This window comes from Acyrthosiphon pisum, chromosome X, assembly GCF_005508785.2.
Source record: "Acyrthosiphon pisum isolate AL4f chromosome X, pea_aphid_22Mar2018_4r6ur, whole genome shotgun sequence".
NCBI lineage: Eukaryota > Metazoa > Arthropoda > Insecta > Hemiptera > Aphididae > Acyrthosiphon > Acyrthosiphon pisum.
Window position 1 is genome coordinate 96,423,613 of NC_042493.1, and position 17,991 is coordinate 96,441,603.

At 27.1% G+C, this 17,991-nt stretch overlaps 2 protein-coding genes and 1 long non-coding RNA gene across 4 annotated transcripts; 2 read left to right on the forward strand and 1 right to left on the reverse strand.

Moving 5' to 3' along the window:
* Positions 1 to 2,779: 2,779 nt before the first annotated feature.
* Positions 2,780 to 5,278, reverse strand: LOC107884888. The gene is made up of 5 exons (XM_016807946.2): positions 5,198 to 5,278; positions 5,052 to 5,133; positions 4,307 to 4,521; positions 3,110 to 3,219; positions 2,780 to 3,046 (listed from the first exon to the last, which is right to left on the reverse strand). Exons 1-3 carry the CDS (start codon positions 5,245 to 5,247, stop codon positions 4,309 to 4,311), a joined length of 345 nt encoding a protein of 114 aa, XP_016663435.1. The 5' UTR covers positions 5,248 to 5,278; the 3' UTR covers positions 2,780 to 3,046; positions 3,110 to 3,219; positions 4,307 to 4,308.
* A 906-nt stretch (positions 5,279 to 6,184) lies between these two features.
* On the forward strand, positions 6,185 to 7,610 carry LOC107884887. The gene is made up of 3 exons (XR_001680213.2): positions 6,185 to 6,483; positions 7,280 to 7,389; positions 7,453 to 7,610. It is a non-coding gene; the product is annotated as an uncharacterized LOC107884887 (long non-coding RNA).
* Positions 7,611 to 10,486: 2,876 nt separating this feature from the next.
* Positions 10,487 to 17,391, forward strand: LOC100165626 (ribose-phosphate pyrophosphokinase 2-like). 2 transcript variants are annotated; one of them, XM_003247434.4, is made up of 7 exons: positions 10,487 to 10,720; positions 12,700 to 12,883; positions 13,758 to 13,829; positions 15,856 to 16,079; positions 16,147 to 16,320; positions 16,390 to 16,549; positions 17,248 to 17,391. In XM_003247434.4, exons 1-7 carry the CDS (start codon positions 10,509 to 10,511, stop codon positions 17,338 to 17,340), a joined length of 1,119 nt encoding a protein of 372 aa, XP_003247482.1. In that variant the 5' UTR covers positions 10,487 to 10,508; the 3' UTR covers positions 17,341 to 17,391. The 2 variants fall into 2 exon arrangements, with proteins under 2 accessions (XP_003247482.1, XP_001949380.1); XM_001949345.5 differs by lacking the exon at positions 13,758 to 13,829 and having other exon boundaries at positions 10,494 to 10,720; positions 17,248 to 17,390.
* The last annotated feature ends 600 nt before the right edge of the window (positions 17,392 to 17,991 follow it).

Genomic DNA, 17,991 nt, shown 5'->3' on the forward strand with positions numbered 1-17,991 from the left:
CATAATTATGTATAGGTATGTATAGATTTATCAAAGAACAAGATGCTTAAAAATGCTTAGGTATGGAATATAGTAATATTATAGACAATATTATAGGTAGTTAATATATTAATGGTTGTATAATCTATATATATATATGAAGCCAAAAATGTATAACAATTCATCAATTGAGAACGGCCGGACCGGTTTGGCTCAAATTTTTTTTAAGATGTGCGTAATTTCCAGGAGAAGGTTTTTACGAAGGAACATTTTAGGAAAATCCACCGGAAAAAAGTAGGAAATTTTGATGTAAAAAAAAATACAAAAGTGGAGCAACAATTGGTTGCAATCGGACATGGTGATTGTTGATTTGTATTATTTTTTATGTCAATATATTTATAGTTATATTTATATATATTATACTTCTATACTCTATGAACCGATTTCGAAAATTCTTTTACCAAACCTTCAAATTAGTAGGGACGACCTACAAAAAGAATGTTTTACTCATGGCCAAATGTATTTTATAATTGTTTCAAATAATATTTGGTGCACGAGTGTCTCTTACTGGTTAGAAAAAAGCTCGGTTAATGAAACCAAATTATTATATTTCTGCATATTTAACAGAATTTTACGATTGAGAAACAGATTTTGATGTTTCATAATTATGAGATTGTTTCGTGTTAGAAGATTGGTAGCAGTGAGAAAGGTTTATTCTGAAAAGGATTCAGCGAACAATATTAAAAATAATAAATAATATTAAAGTGAAAATTATTTAAGAAATGTGATAAAGATCTATAAATAAGTATTATATAATATTACAAACTACCAAATATTATTATTTGTTTACAACTCTTAAACTAGATTTATTAAAATATATTTTTAAATTTGCTCTATGTGAAAACAAATATAAACTTATAAGATATAAAATGTAAAATAATAATAAAAAAATGTTGCAATATATTTTGGAAACAATAATTCAACGGTAAAAGTTATGATTTGAATTGTACAAATATAATTTTTATTTTACTTACTAAAGATAAATCAAATTATAAAATCTATAACCAAGACGTGGATATAGCTGATGTTCTGTATGTAAAAACCTATTTAAGTTACCACGATTACATAATTGCTAATAAAGATTAAATTAATTATACACTTTGACAAAGACTTATGCATATTCAGACGAAAATGCACGAATTTCCTAAAATATTAACAAATAATGATATTTAAAATCAAAATTGTGAGTAAAATATTAACTTAAACATTTAGGATACAATAAATTTAAAAAAAATGAATGAAAATAATTAATTACTAACAAATAAATTTAATATTATAAAATCTATGACCAAGACATAAATATAGATGTTATGTATGTACAAACCTATTTAAGTTACTACGATTACATAATAACTAATAAAGATTAAATTAATTATACACTTTGACAAAGACCTATGCATATTCAGATGAAAATGCACAAATTTCATAAAATATTAACAAATAATGATATTTAAAATCAAAATTGTGAGTAAAATATTAACTTAAACATTTAGGATACAATAAATTTAAAAAAAATGAATGAAAATAATTAATTACTAACAAATAAATTTAATATTATAAAATCTATGACCAAAACATAAATATAGATGTTATGTATGTACAAACCTATTTAAGTTACTACGATTACATAATAACTAATAAAGATTAAATTAATTATACACTTTGACAAAGCCCTATGCATATTCAGATGAAAATGCACAAATTTCCAAAAATATTAACAAATAACAGTATTTTAAATCAAAATTGTGTTATAATATTATTATAAAATATTACCGTAATCATTTAGGTCTTAGGATATATTAAATTAAAGATAATGAACACAAATAATTAATTACCAACAAATAAATTTAATATTTTCTATTTTAGTTTTGAATTTTTTTCACACATTACATTTAGATTTTAATTTTACAATACATTTTACAACAATTAAATCATATTTAAATGCATCTTGAAAATGTCTTAAAAGTAATTTGTGCCAGACATGACGAATACTATTTAGTATACTAAAGTTCTAAACTAACCTACGTACTGTAGGTTTCGTACTTGTATTTTATACAACTATCATGAATATTAATTAATTAATTTAAATAATACTAATGAATGTTTACTTAAATATCAAGGATCAAGCTAATAGCTTACAAAATATTAATAAACATTATAACTTTGAGAATACTATTCTGTATACTAAGTTGACCTATACATTTTGAAAATAATAAACAGTAATTAAGAACTATACTATACTAAAAATAAATTTTTTTTTTCGATTTTGATCTTTAAATTTTTTTATTTAACAATGTATTTCATTTTTAGTACAGTACTATACTGTATGCTAATGTAATTTAATGTTATCTCTTAAAATTATTGATTAAGCTATGATGATTAAAACTACAATAACGATTTAAGCAAATTTAAATGCATCTGACCTAGTCTTAAAACAAATATATACTAAAACTTGAAGAATTTTGAAAATAATAAACAAAATTAAGGACTACTAGACATAGTAAATAGTTTTATAATTTTAAGTTTTAGATTCTGGACCGAGCGAGGAAGCTATTGGTTTTATAATGGTGTTTATTATTTTTTTTTTTTATATATCTTGTATACCAAATTTCTACCAGAAGGAGTGCTTCGTTTTCAACATAAGAGGCTGTCAGCGCACTGTTTGTTTTCTCTCTCTGGCACACACGCAACATTTTAATTTTAGTTCTTTACTACTGTATGCAACTATAATTTAATGATATCGTGTACAATAATTCATTAAAACTATGACATTGATTAATTCAGGGATATAATATACATTTTCAACTAGTGTTAAAAGAATTAGTGATCAGAGCAGAAGAATACTTTTCTATATCATAAGCTAAGCTACACAATTAGGAAATAATAAACACAAATTAAAGACTACGTCTATAGGAGACTCCGCTTGCAGATTACTTTCTTGAGTCTTGGATGGTTCCGGTTTCATAACATTGGTTGTAACCGGACGAGAATCTTCTGTTTCTCTTTCCTAAAAATAAAATAAAATAATTACAACGTGAAAATTTGTTAAAATATCTAAGTTTTCACTTACTTAATTTGAGGTTGATTATGGTCTTTTTCAATGTGATCAAGGCAATTGATTCAACTATCAAAGGATTTAGAACATACTTCACATCTGAAAAGTCGTTTCTGTTGCGGTTCCTAAATTAAATTAAATTAAATATATATAAATTAAGAGATCAAATCAAAATTGTGTCTCATATTATTAACTGCATTTATAATAATAGTAAATGAGTTACATAAATCAATATTCTAAGTAATTCTTTTACAATTAAGAGGATGCCAGCTCATTTTTTCCTCCCTCACCCACAAGCAACATACCAAATTGTAGGTATACAATAATGATCTTTATCATATTAACTTCTAAAATTAGAGTGAAGTTACAACATACAAAATTTGAAGGTAATATTATCATTTAGGCTTTTTATTATGATTTAATTTTAAAGCAAGTTATGAATATTTAAGGTTGCACAAATAATTTACAATTTTTAAATACTTATGGCTCGTTTTAAAATTTTAAAATTCATGAGATGCTCTAGATAATAATCTTAAATTCAAATATTATAAGAGGTCATTTCTCTCTAATTTTGTCTATGTAGCGCGTGGGCCAGAGAGAGAAAACGAATAGTGCGCTGACATCCTCATATTATACCTTATCTTTTAGCAAATTGGATCAAGATGGTACTTTAGAGAGAATTTTCTCAATAGTTATTAAATGCCATGGGAAAAACCACCGAAAAATTACAAAAAACCGCTAAAAATGGGATTTTAATTTCTGACGTTTTATTTATCGTCATAAAAATGAATAAAAAATTATAATATTATAATTCAACTTACATGATAAAATAAATAATGACAATATAAAATATCCAGACTGACAAACAGTCTCCGCTCAGAATCGTTTTTCTTATACAATGATATTCTATCATTGAATTCAAGTCTAATACAATCCATTATACAATGACTCATTTGTAATCTACTGTACAGCAGAGCGACATCCACTTACCTGCTTTTACTACTTTTACTTTTGTATGTAAACACATTTTAATTTAATCTCCTACAATTATTTATTAATCTTAGATGAGCATAGATTTAAAAACCTTAATGGAATAATAATTTTTAAATTATAAAACGAGAACTTATAAATATAAAATAGATTACTAACTATTAAATAAGTTGTATAAATCTTAATCTTTGTTTTGTGCATCACCACTATTAAAAGTATTACCATTATGGATTGCAACTAACATGTCCAAGTCTCCCATTTTTTTTCCACATTCGTATTGTCTTCATCAAATTCTTTCTCAACACTATCTGGAGTTTCTTGACAGGAGCAGTAGGCTGATTATTGTGTTTTTGAATGTGATCAAGCCAATTAATTTGACTATCAAAGCATTTAGAAAATATTTCAAATCTGTAAAGTTGTTTCTTCTGTTGCGGTACCTAAATTAAATAAAATATTTAATATAATCAAATTTATATAAATTAAGAATTTAAATCAAAATTGTGTCTCATATTTACAATTAAGAGGATGTCAACATATTATTTTTTCTCCCTCATCCATAAACATAACAAATTTTAGGTTTACAATAATGATCATATCTTATTAATTGATAAAATTAGAGTGAAATTACAACATACAAAATTTGAAGGTAATATTATCTTTTAGGCTTTTTATTATGGTTTAATTTTAAAGCAAGTTATGGATATATAAGGTTGCACAAACATTTTACGATTTTTAAATACCTATTAATCGTTTTAAAATTTAAAAATTCATGAGATACTTTAAATAATAAGATATAATATTATCTTTAAGATATAATTATCTTCAAATATTATAAGAGGTAATTTCGCTCTAATTTTAGAAATTATAATATGATTATGATCATTATTTTGAAAATAAAAAAAGTGTGCCAGGGAGAAAAAAATATGACTACATGCTCTTAAAAGTCTAAAATTTTTCTTATACTTACTGGAGTTAATGCTGTAGCCACTGTTAAATTAAGAATAGAATTTTCTGGCTCCTTTATGTTCCTATGAGTACGCATGTGGAATCTAAAATTGAATTTATTATTTATTATTAATGATAACTTAAAATAATATTAGATAATGTACATACCGAACATGGTCAAGCTCTTTCAATTGGAATATAATATAAGAGCTACACATGTATATTTTTATTATGTTAGCGCTTTCTTGTTGTGTTGGTCGTTGTTGTTGTTGTTGTTGTTGTTGTTGTTGCTGCTGCTGTTGTGTTTTTAACAATTATTATGGAGTTTAGATCGGAGTAAATACAGCAGCAGTAGTTATAGTAGCACAAACTCCTACAAATAAAAAGACAGAAAACCATTGTATCAAAAAAAAAAAATGTAATTTTCTAAATTAAAATTGATAATTAACATAACCATAACTAATAAAACATTAGTAATATTATTATAAAATATATAATATATATTATACCCATTACTTTATAGTAGTTATTTACTTACCAAGTTTAATTAAACAATCATCATCATAGTAAAGTACAAACCAAAATTATATAGCGTAGCCAAAAACCATTAGATAGGTACCTATTTTAGTAAAAAAAAGGGTGGTTTTACAAATCTAAATCAAAATATGATCAAAATTTTAACCCAAGATCGCACGCACCAAACATTTTCACAACAATACACAAGAATAGTTTCTGACCGTCCATTGAACCGAGCGGGTCACCCGTGTCAAAGCATTATCTATGCTTCGGCGTACGATCATAGACATAATACAGATGGACTGCGCGTTTAGCCCTTATCATGGCAGCAATTATAAACTTAATAATATCATGTACAATGTAAATAATCATGGAAAAATGTATATCTCAACAGCAACTTTCATCCATGATACTGATGATACGGACCACGGACGTATTTACATACGTATGTACGTCCGCGATACGGACATTCGGAATCAATTATGCCTTTAAGAATACCTTGGACTAAAAACAGTAATAATGTTTTATCCATGCTATTTTACCTCCTCAGGTCTTGTTATTATGGCTGAATTTATTGATAGCGAGTGGGGAGGAACGCGCAGTCCATCTATATTATGTCTATGCGTGCGATGGCTTTGTATGTGATTCGTTGCGTTTAATACATTTTTTGGTTTGAGTGTTTCGATTCTTATGTCGATTTAATCTGTGACGTGTAGACTGTAGTACACGGTCAGTTCTATATCGGTCGGTCGCAGAACTTTTGGGTAGTTTTCGTAAGATCGTAAACACGACGGACGACTGTTTCCAACAGCTGCCAAACGAAATACCTATAGTTCAATAATTGATGCACACAATGTGGGCCAGCCGATAAGACAGCAATCACTACCAATTCTGAAACTTCATCAATTATACGGCTGACGGAAAAGCAATTTGTACAAGTATGTTTAGATTATTTAGGATTCAAGAGACTGCGGATATGAACTAAAATTAAATTATATAGGCTCCCAAATTAAAAATGACTGATAATTTAACTCGCGACTAATACTGCCAAACACGACATACGCATTGATGATTTAACGATGGCAGTTGATGGTATCGCTGTCTCTATTGCGACTTACGCGATCAATTAAAGCTATACTTAGCGAATGATTATAGTAGAGTGTAGACTGTAAACAATCCAACGTTTCCCAACCGGTGTGCCTCAATGATAATAAAAAACGTTTTTCGTAAAAATATTTTAAAATATTTATTGGTTTTCAATTATATGACGTGGCTCCCTTCGATAACTCTCGCGACGCCCCTGGGAGCCGCGACGCACAGTTTGAATACCTCTGATCTAGAACATCTCATGAATTTTTAAATTTTAAAACGAGCCAAAAGTATTTAAAAATTGTAAATTATTTGTGCAACCTTAAATATTTATAACTTGCTTTAAAATTAAATCATAATAAAAAGCCTAAATGATAATATTACCTTCAAATTTTGTATGTTGTAACTTCACTCTAATTTTAGAAGTTAATATGATAAAGATCATTATTGTATACCTACAATTTGGTATGTTGCTTGTGGGTGAGGGAGGAAAAAATGAGCTGGCATCCTCTTAATTGTAAAAGAATTACTTAGAATATTGATTTATGTAACTCATTTACTATTATTATAAATGCAGTTAATAATATGAGACACAATTTTGATTTGATCTCTTAATTTATATATATTTAATTTAATTTAATTTAGGAACCGCAACAGAAACGACTTTTCAGATGTGAAGTATGTTCTAAATCCTTTGATAGTTGAATCAATTGCCTTGATCACATTGAAAAAGACCATAATCAACCTCAAATTAAGTAAGTGAAAACTTAGATATTTTAACAAATTTTCACGTTGTAATTATTTTATTTTATTTTTAGGAAAGAGAAACAGAAGATTCTCGTCCGGTTACAACCAATGTTATGAAACCGGAACCATCCAAGACTCAAGAAAGTAATCTGCAAGCGGAGTCTCCTATAGACGTAGTCTTTAATTTGTGTTTATTATTTCCTAATTGTGTAGCTTAGCTTATGATATAGAAAAGTATTTCTTCTGCTCTGATCACTAATTCTTTTAACACTAGTTGAAAATGTATATTATATCCGTGAATTAATCAATGTCATAGTTTTAATGAATTATTGTACACGATATCATTAAATTATAGTTGCATACAGTAGTAAAGAACTAAAATTAAAATGTTGCGTGTGTGCCAGAGAGAGAAAACAAACAGTGCGCTGACAGCCTCTTATGTTGAAAACGAAGCACTCCTTCTGGTAGAAATTTGGTATACAAGATATATAAAAAAAAAAAATAATAAACACCATTATAAAACCAATAGCTTCCTCGCTCGGTCCAGAATCTAAAACTTAAAATTATAAAACTATTTACTATGTCTAGTAGTCCTTAATTTTGTTTATTATTTTCAAAATTCTTCAAGTTTTAGTATATATTTGTTTTAAGACTAGGTCAGATGCATTTAAATTTGCTTAAATCGTTATTGTAGTTTTAATCATCATAGCTTAATCAATAATTTTAAGAGATAACATTAAATTACATTAGCATACAGTATAGTACTGTACTAAAAATGAAATACATTGTTAAATAAAAAAATTTAAAGATCAAAATCGAAAAAAAAAATTTATTTTTAGTATAGTATAGTTCTTAATTACTGTTTATTATTTTCAAAATGTATAGGTCAACTTAGTATACAGAATAGTATTCTCAAAGTTATAATGTTTATTAATATTTTGTAAGCTATTAGCTTGATCCTTGATATTTAAGTAAACATTCATTAGTATTATTTAAATTAATTAATTAATATTCATGATAGTTGTATAAAATACAAGTACGAAACCTACAGTACGTAGGTTAGTTTAGAACTTTAGTATACTAAATAGTATTCGTCATGTCTGGCACAAATTACTTTTAAGACATTTTCAAATGCATTTAAATATGATTTAATTGTTGTAAAATGTATTGTAAAATTAAAATCTAAATGTAATGTGTGAAAAAAATTCAAAACTAAAATAGAAAATATTAAATTTATTTGTTGGTAATTAATTATTTGTGTTCATTATCTTTAATTTAATATATCCTAAGACCTAAATGATTACGGTAATATTTTATAATAATATTATAACACAATTTTGATTTAAAATACTGTTATTTGTTAATATTTTTGGAAATTTGTGCATTTTCATCTGAATATGCATAGGGCTTTGTCAAAGTGTATAATTAATTTAATCTTTATTAGTTATTATGTAATCGTAGTAACTTAAATAGGTTTGTACATACATAACATCTATATTTATGTTTTGGTCATAGATTTTATAATATTAAATTTATTTGTTAGTAATTAATTATTTTCATTCATTTTTTTTAAATTTATTGTATCCTAAATGTTTAAGTTAATATTTTACTCACAATTTTGATTTTAAATATCATTATTTGTTAATATTTTATGAAATTTGTGCATTTTCATCTGAATATGCATAGGTCTTTGTCAAAGTGTATAATTAATTTAATCTTTATTAGCAATTATGTAATCGTGGTAACTTAAATAGGTTTTTACATACAGAACATCAGCTATATCCACGTCTTGGTTATAGATTTTATAATTTGATTTATCTTTAGTCAGTAAAATAAAAAATATATTTGTACAATTCAAATCATAACTTTTACCGTTGAATTATTGTTTCCAAAATATATTGCAACATTTTTTTATTATTATTTTACAATTTGTATTTTATAACGCAATTTTGATCTTAAATACCGTTATTTGTTAATATTTTTGGAAATTTCGTTCATTTTCATCTGAATATGCATAAGTCTTTGTCAAAGTGTATAATTAATTTAATCTTTATTAGTAATTATGTAATTGTGGCAACTTAAATAGGTTTTTACATACATAACATCTATATCCATGTCTTGGTCATGGCTTTTATGGTTTTTTTTGGTAATTTTTGAGGCTTACTGATGATGTCTGTTGTATGTTTAATGGATATTTTACTAGTGGTCTTGGTAAGTACCTGAAATTTAAATTTAAAACTAAATAATACCTATATCATGCACTTTACTTATTATTATTTATTACAAGTACAAAGTGAAATAATTATTTTACAACTGAGTGATTATATCTCATACTTGTACACGCACCTATTCAAGAAATTGTAGTATACAATGTAGTATACTAATTTATAAGGATTTGATTCAACTGACAACCAAGGATACAAAAAATAAAAATATTTTTTATCAGAGTATTCATTAATCATTTTAACTACCTAATCAATAATTAATTATTATTACCTACCATTGTATCAAAAATTAATGAGATCACAGTGAACATCTAAATAATATATTTGAAGTTGAAATATTTTAAATTTAAAAATCAAGTTACATTTAAAAGTTTTTTAGTAAATAAGAATAAAATTTTTTTTACAGTAAATACCTAAATGTTATTCAATAAATAATTTATTTTGAAAAATGTCATATTTAATTAATTATTGAATGAATTGAATGTACTTATTATTACACTATATACAATTTAAATTAATATATAGGTACCTTATCTAATTGATAGGTAAACAGAATAAAAAGGTACTTATTGTAATATTGAACATAATATTTTGGAAACTAAACTTTGAAGGTTTTGGAATGGTTATGTAATACTAATAAAAATAATACTGATTAGTGATAACAAAAAATATTTCGCGGTACTTTCAAATCAACCAATCGTAGATGATAATTTTAATACAGGTGCTGAGCTCATATATTATGGAATGCTTATATGCAGCCCGGTCTACCGGTGCTTGCCAGTCGGCGCGTAGTACGGACGGTCGCCGCCACCGACGACAGCGACGATCTTTCGGTGGGGTACGTGTGGTAGGCAACCGGTACGCGAGCGTTCGCATAGTGCTACAATGATCGCCATGGTAGTATGCCTTTTTTATCATCCGAACCTATTCGCGCCCGGTGTCTAGTTAAATCCAACTTGATCTCGAACCGCTCGATTGTCGCCAACAACAGAATGCCAAACATCAAGGTGTTCAGCGGCACGTCACACCCGGACTTAGCACAGCGGATCGTTGACCGGTTGGGCATCGACGTCGGCAAGGTGGTCACCAAGAAGTTTAGCAACCTGGAAACTTGGTAACTGAACGCGCGCCGCCGACCGGTCTTACACGATGCGACTGTGTCTAATCCAATATTTCATAATAATCCTTCTTTGGCTTGTCATATTATTATAAGTTATTACCGTTTGTATCTCAAGTTGAAAAATTACAGAACCACCGCCCACGCGTCGGTAAATTATATATAATAAATACCACGGAAACTGATTTTATTTATTTGTTGATTTTTCCCGTCCGTAGTTTTTACGTCACCGAGGGTACTGCGTCTATTGTCTAGGCGTGTCGCGTACACAGATAAGTTTTCGTGGAGACATGTTTTGGTCCGACACTCCTCGCAGAAGTAAGGTTGTAGGGAGATGAAAATTCGTCGTAAATTCTGTTTTCCTTAAAGGTATTTTGTAGGTTAGGAAAATTGTTTTGTCCTGCGGAAACACGTGTTTTCGCGCGCGTTTTACTCGGTTCAAATATTATCCATGAGTGTGCATCTTCGTTACGCGTTCTACTCCTGACATAGGCAATAGGCATTAGATCGCTTCCGATACACGTGCAAGACGTCCACCAACATAATTTACGGTCGGTGGAATAGACATGTATCGTCTAGATGCTATCTGTTACCGAGACGGACGAATTATTCTATTATTATATTATTTTATTATTCTATTTACCAAAAAATTCAGTAAACATGAGAGAATAATGACACTTTTTCTATTTTAACTACCTGTTGATCGTCTATTCGGGTGTGTTAACAATAGTAATTTTCCCTCGAATTTTCCTGAACATTACCTATTAAGGAATAGGTGCCATTAAAGTCAATGAATAAAAATAAAATTTTAACAATTACTTTAATTGTTTTATCAATATTTCCTGTGCTCTATTGACTATTGCCCTAGCAACAACATAATACCTATGTTGTCACATAAACATAATGCATAAGAGTCAATTAGTATATTTTTATTAATTTAGAAAAACTATTGTTTCACTTTGCATTAAGTACATGGAGGGCCTTTCTACCCCTAAAATGTCTTGCTTCTACAAAATAAACTTATTTTTTACCATAATCAATACACAGTAGATTAATTGTTAGATTGTAGATCATTTTTAAAAGATATAAAGTAATTTGTAAAACAGCAATAATATTATAATCAGATAATCAGTTTCATATTTTTTTGGCTGACTAAGAACATTGCCAAACATCTGCAATCGTATCATCATCGATTATTACCACATTTATTACGGCCTTATAGATGACCCGGCTTAACTAATACTCAAATATAGACTAATTATTATTGCGACTAATTCTATAATTTGTTTTAGACAATTAATAATTATATAAAACCTGTAGCAAAAAATAATGTAAATATGATAACAACCATGACGGGTCTATGATTAATCATAGGTAAAACCATAGCCCTATAAACTAATGGACAGCACTTCCCACGCCCCCCAGCCATTGGTTAATCCAGATAACATAGCTGAGAGGGAAAACATAACATATGATCATATGAGAGAAAAAACATGTTTTAGAATACTGTAACAGCCCGAAACCTCTATTTTTCTCTCTCAGCAATCTCATCTAGTGATTTCTCTCTATGTGCTGTCCATAAGTTTATAGGTCTATGGGTAAAACCCTAACCAAACTGAAATCTTACGTACGCTTCCGAGTACCTAAGTATATTGGTTAATGTATGGTGTTCTTTTTCAACTGATGCTATATACAATGCTATATATATATATAAGGTTTTTCAAACAAAACTCCACTTTTCCATTCTAAAATTATATAAATCAACAAAAAAAGTAGACAATAATTTGTTAATCTATAAATTAAAATAATGATTGATAAATATACCTATTCTTTAAGTTTTTATTTTAATATACTTTATTCAAATACGTAGGTGAACTATAAATACATGGTGACAGTTTTATCTTTCATACTTGTTATTTTAGTAATTTCCATGTATCTGTTCATAGTCCTTAACATTTTTTTCATATAAATTTTAGTGTTGAAATTGGAGAATCAGTCAGAGGGGAAGATGTCTATATCATACAAAGTGGTAGTGGTGAAGTCAATGATAACTTGATGGAACTATTGATCATGATAAATGCTTGTAAAATAGCATCTGCTTCACGTGTTACTGCTGTCATACCATGTTTCCCATATGCTAGGCAAGATAAAAAGGATAAGGTAAGTTTTTAAATTAAATTAATTTAAGTTCTGAACCATATAATCATTCATCAATTAGAATATTGTACTAACTATTACATTTTTATTTTACATTAGTACATATTATTATTTACTAAAAAAAAAATAACTATCCAAACCATGCAATTCTACATTTTCTTTCTTTAAATTATTTTTATCTTAACTAACAAATATAAGTTGTAGGTATTTGGTAAAATGAGAAATATTTAATTATTTTATTTTGTTGTGTAAAGTAATTAAAATATAACTAAAAATGAAAAGGTAGAATATGTTATAATGTTGAAGAAAGATTATAATATGCATATTATGCAATATTATAAAATAATTTATTATTTAATTGTTGTTTAATAATTAAATCAGTCTTAATAATTAAAAGCTTGAATGTGTGTATGGAAGAAAATACACATATCTACCATTTCTTTACGATGATTGGATTTCAAATGATTGGGTTATTTTAATTTATCATATATGAATAAATAAAATGCTTCTAGTATTAAAGGGTTTTCTTTTTCTTTTATATTTTGTTTGACATTAAAATATATTCGAATCCTTATTAAAATAATATAATATACCTTATAAACTAGGCTAAGTACCTTTTATTTTTAAATTTGTTTATGCTTTTCATAAGTACCGTAAAAAAAAAAAATTATTCATAGTTATTTAGGTAGTTCATTCTTTTATTACTATAATAAATTTGATTCTTTTTTTATGTGCAGATATTTAAAAAAAAATATATTTTTTATAATGTTCACATGCCAATTAATTGTTTATTCTTTAATTACTTGCATGATGGATATTACTCTAATCCGCACCTTACTTATTAATCATTTTTCGCTGTTCATGCTGTAAACAAAAGAATGGCGACATCCCCAAGAATGACAATAATAGATCAAGGGCAACCGTCAAGTGCAATGAATGGAAGTTTCTGGTATAGTTTTATTCAATGAAACATTATTAAATATACTTACCTGGGCATTTTAACTAAATTCATACATTATTTTATGGGGTTTACAAAAATATGCGTACAGTTTTCAATGTGTCAATCATTGATTCTTTATATCACTGAATTACTACTGTAGACAGTTGTTCCATTAAAAGCCCCTATTCTCTTATGTTGAATATCACTTGTTAATTGCACGCAATTATAATTCGTTGTATGATTACAATGAAAAGTATTGGATGTCACATAGTGTCACGAGTACCTAGCACATATATTTTTTTTTATTTTGTAGGTTTTAAGGTTTTTATTTTTAATATGCAATTTAATTAATTACCTGTTTTAATATTGTAACTTTTATATTTTAACTACATTAAAGATACAAGTACTTATTAGTAATATCAATAATTGTACAAATTATGTGTTAAGCATTTAACATAATACATAATATTATACTCGGTAAAATAATTGTTGTACATTTTTCATTCAAAATAAGTACTAGTGTACCTAATTAATTGTACTATGTATTATAAATGTCATTGAATTAAAATCTATGATGAAATAATTTGATTGCATGTATTATAGTTAATAATATCTTTTTAATACTTAAGTTATTTAAACTACATTTTGATAACACATACACATATGACGTATATATAATATGTATATACAACAAATAGCACTGAATAAAATAATCTGCTTTACGAGTGTAAATGCAGAAAACAATTAAATAATATTTATGTAAAATAAATTGATATTTGCCTTAGTAATAAATGTTATAATATGTTTCATTTATGTTTTAAACCAGGTTTAAAATAATATTAGGAACCATGTTGGACATATGATATTTAAGTCTAAATAACTAATTATTATATTGACTGAAATGGTAGCGTTAACTAACACAATTTATATGTTACCTATTTTAATTGCTTTAATTTAACATAACAGTTGTTTGGTTTCAAGAAATGAATTAGCCATCCAATTCATATTTTTTGTTTGCTTTATTTTTACAGGAATTATTTCAATATTTTGTGATTGGCAATCAGGTGCAAAAAAAGTGTTTTTTAGAAGTTGAAACAAAAGTTTCTATAACATTTCTTTATGTTTACATGTTTGTTGTTTGAATGTCATTAATTACTTTTTACTTTAACATATATTTGTAATTTCCTAATTTTTAATTGATGTATCTTGATTATAATTTTTTTAATTTAATACTAGAATATCTTATACTTTTATTACATTAGTATGGTATCAATATAATTAAATCTAACTTATCTAGTAAATTTTTTCAAACTTAAAACTGTAGAAAACAATGCATAGAATATTATATATTGTGTTAATTCATGGTTTCAAAGAATTAAATAGTAGAAACAAATTATAGGTTCAGTATTATTTCAATAGAGTTGCATTTAAATTGTTCTCCATGTAAAATGTGATATCTAATAATGTATGTCATTTTTGTTATTCTTCATAACTAATAAAAATTATTAAAAGGCCAACATTTTCAAGTCAGTTGTTCTTATCAGTTCCAATAAACAGAGAAACTTTTTGATGATTTGTATTTGCTACTATTATTCAACTATTAAATAAATTCATAATTAGAAAAAATAATCTTTAGAATTGTTAATACAAATTAATTACTGGTGCATGATTCTATTTAATCAATAATTATCAACCTAGTAGTTATCTCAGTTTTACATAGTGGTTGGTTTATCAGTGGAAAATTTAATTCAATTTTTATAAAAAATATTGTTAAAGAAAAGATGGATTAAGTTGATAATAATATTTCAATTTGTAATAAATTACCTGAAACTTCCATGAATTCACTGATTTACCAAGCTACTAAACTCTTAACATATGACTTGCTTATCGGTGAATGGGTGACTTTGGTATAGGCAAAAACAACGTATACCCATATAATACAATAATACTTTTAATCACTTAAATATTCATATAATATATTATTTTATTGTACTATATAATTGTACTAATGATAATTTTGTATGTGACATTATAGAGTAGAGCACCAATATCAGCTAAATTAGTGGCCAACATGCTGTCAGTAGCTGGTGCTGATCATATAATAACTATGGACCTCCATGCTTCTCAAATACAAGGTTTCTTTGACATCCCTGTTGATAATTTATTTGCTGAACCAGCTGTACTCAAGTGGATAAAAGAAAACATACCTGAGTGGAGAAACAGCATTATAGTGTCCCCAGATGCTGGTGGTGCTAAAAGGTACAATAATCACTCAAATCAGCAAATATAACCTATGTATATATATAAATGTCTAATATTTGTCTAGGGTCACATCAATTGCTGATCGTCTAAATGTTGAGTTTGCTCTTATTCATAAAGAGAGAAAGAAAGCTAATGAAGTGGAATCAATGGTTCTAGTGGGAGATGTTAAAGAACACATTGCCATCTTGGTTGATGATATGGCAGACACTTGCGGCACAATATGTCATGCTGCAGAAAAGTAAAAACTTTAAATTTAATAATATAATACAATTATCTATTTTACAAGTTGTTAATACTTTTTTTATAGGTTAACTGAAGCAGGTGCTGCTAAAGTGTATGCAATTTTAACTCATGGTATATTCTCTGGACCTGCTATATCTCGTATTAATAATGCATGCTTTGAAGCTGTTGTAGTTACCAATACCATTCCACAAGATGGCTATATGAAAGAATGTCCTAAAATTCGTGTAAGAATATTTTAATTTTTTTGGATTTCGTCTTTAGTTATAACAATTTAACATAAAATATTTTTGGAAAAAAAGTGGTATAGGGAGAATTTTGAAAAAAGTTGAATCTTATTATATGTATCAATGACACGTGTCGTGTGTTTACTGATGAGGCCTTCTCTAGGGAAAGGCAGGGGTGGATTTAACATTTTGCTGCCCCTGTGCCTAGCAAAAAAATTTTTCCACCCTTATCCTAAAAAAATCACTTCTGTACAACATTTTGATGCTTATAAAAAATGTGCCGCCCTATGCAGCCGCATAGTTCACAGTGTCCTTAAATCTGCCCATGGGGAAAGGTTATTAATTGGTGCTCACACTTGTAAAAGTAATATTTTTTATAGGCCCAGCAAAAAAATGTTCTTTCCAAGCAATGGAAATTATTGGGGTGCCCCTGTACACAGTTTTTAATTATTTTCAAGCTTGATTGCTTTTTAGTTTTATTTTACAATGATACAGTTTGTTACTCAATGATATTACAACTTATTATTTTCCATTTTATTTGTTGTAATCTTGACCCATACAATTTTATTTTTACTAAAGATTATTTCTAAACAAAACGTTATAATATCAAAACTACAATCTTATAAATTAATATAATATAGAGTTTACACCTTGACTAAAGATTGACTTTTTTAATATTATATATTTTTATTTTGTAGTGTATAGATGTATCAATGATGCTTGCTGAGGCTGTTCGGCGGACACACAATGGTGAATCAGTTTCTTATTTATTCTCAAATGTGCCTTATTGAAATGTGTAATCATGTTTTTATCATCTTTGCAAAATATGGGATATAAATAAAATTTGAACATTTAATAGTTAATAAACATTGCAAATTTATAAATATATTTTTTTTATTGTATGGAGGGTTGTTTAATTTAATAGTTAATAACTAAAATTGCTAATTTATAAATATATATTTTTTATTTTTATTTTTTTTTTTATTAACATAAAGGCTTCAATTGCAAAGATTATTAGCCTGAAATTACACAATTTGAGTTTTACAATATAAAATTATACATAATCTTATTATTATAGGTATTATTATAATATTTACAGTTTTTTATCTAATTCTATTTTTTTGAAAAATTTAAAAATGTTTCCGGAGTTATGTTGACTGAGGGCTTCTTCTAGTGATCTTGGATTGTTGAGCAAAAAACGTGCGGTTGAGTATTTGGGGCAGTCAATAATGATGTGTGCCATTGTAAGGGGAGTTTTACATGTGTCACACGAGGGGAGGGTTTCCTTGGTTATCAGATATGAGTGCGTGATATGGGAATGGCCTATTCTGGATCTGTTAATGATTATTTGTTCTCTCCTTGATGCGTTCTCTGGATATGCCCATTTGGATATAGATTTTTTTATGTTTCTGAGTTTGTTGCTGGAGGGAATTGAATCCCAG

Bases quoted from the DNA above. Each gene is read 5' to 3' on its own strand.
- LOC107884888 (XM_016807946.2), bottom strand. From the start codon at position 5,247: ATGTGTAGCTCTTATATTATATTCCAATTGAAAGAGCTTGACCATGTT. The intron at 5,134-5,197 runs GTATGTACATTA...ATTCAATTTTAG, and splicing joins AAAGAGCTTGACCATGTTCG to ATTCCACATGCGTACTCATA. The intron at 4,522-5,051 runs GTAAGTATAAGA...TATTTAATTTAG, and splicing joins TGGCTACAGCATTAACTCCA to GTACCGCAACAGAAGAAACA.
- LOC100165626 (XM_003247434.4), top strand. From the start codon at position 10,509: ATGCCTTTTTTATCATCCGAACCTATTCGCGCCCGGTGTCTAGTTAAA. The intron at 12,884-13,757 runs GTAAGTTTTTAA...TGTAAACAAAAG, and splicing joins GGCAAGATAAAAAGGATAAG to AATGGCGACATCCCCAAGAA. The intron at 13,830-15,855 runs GTATAGTTTTAT...GTGACATTATAG, and splicing joins GCAATGAATGGAAGTTTCTG to AGTAGAGCACCAATATCAGC.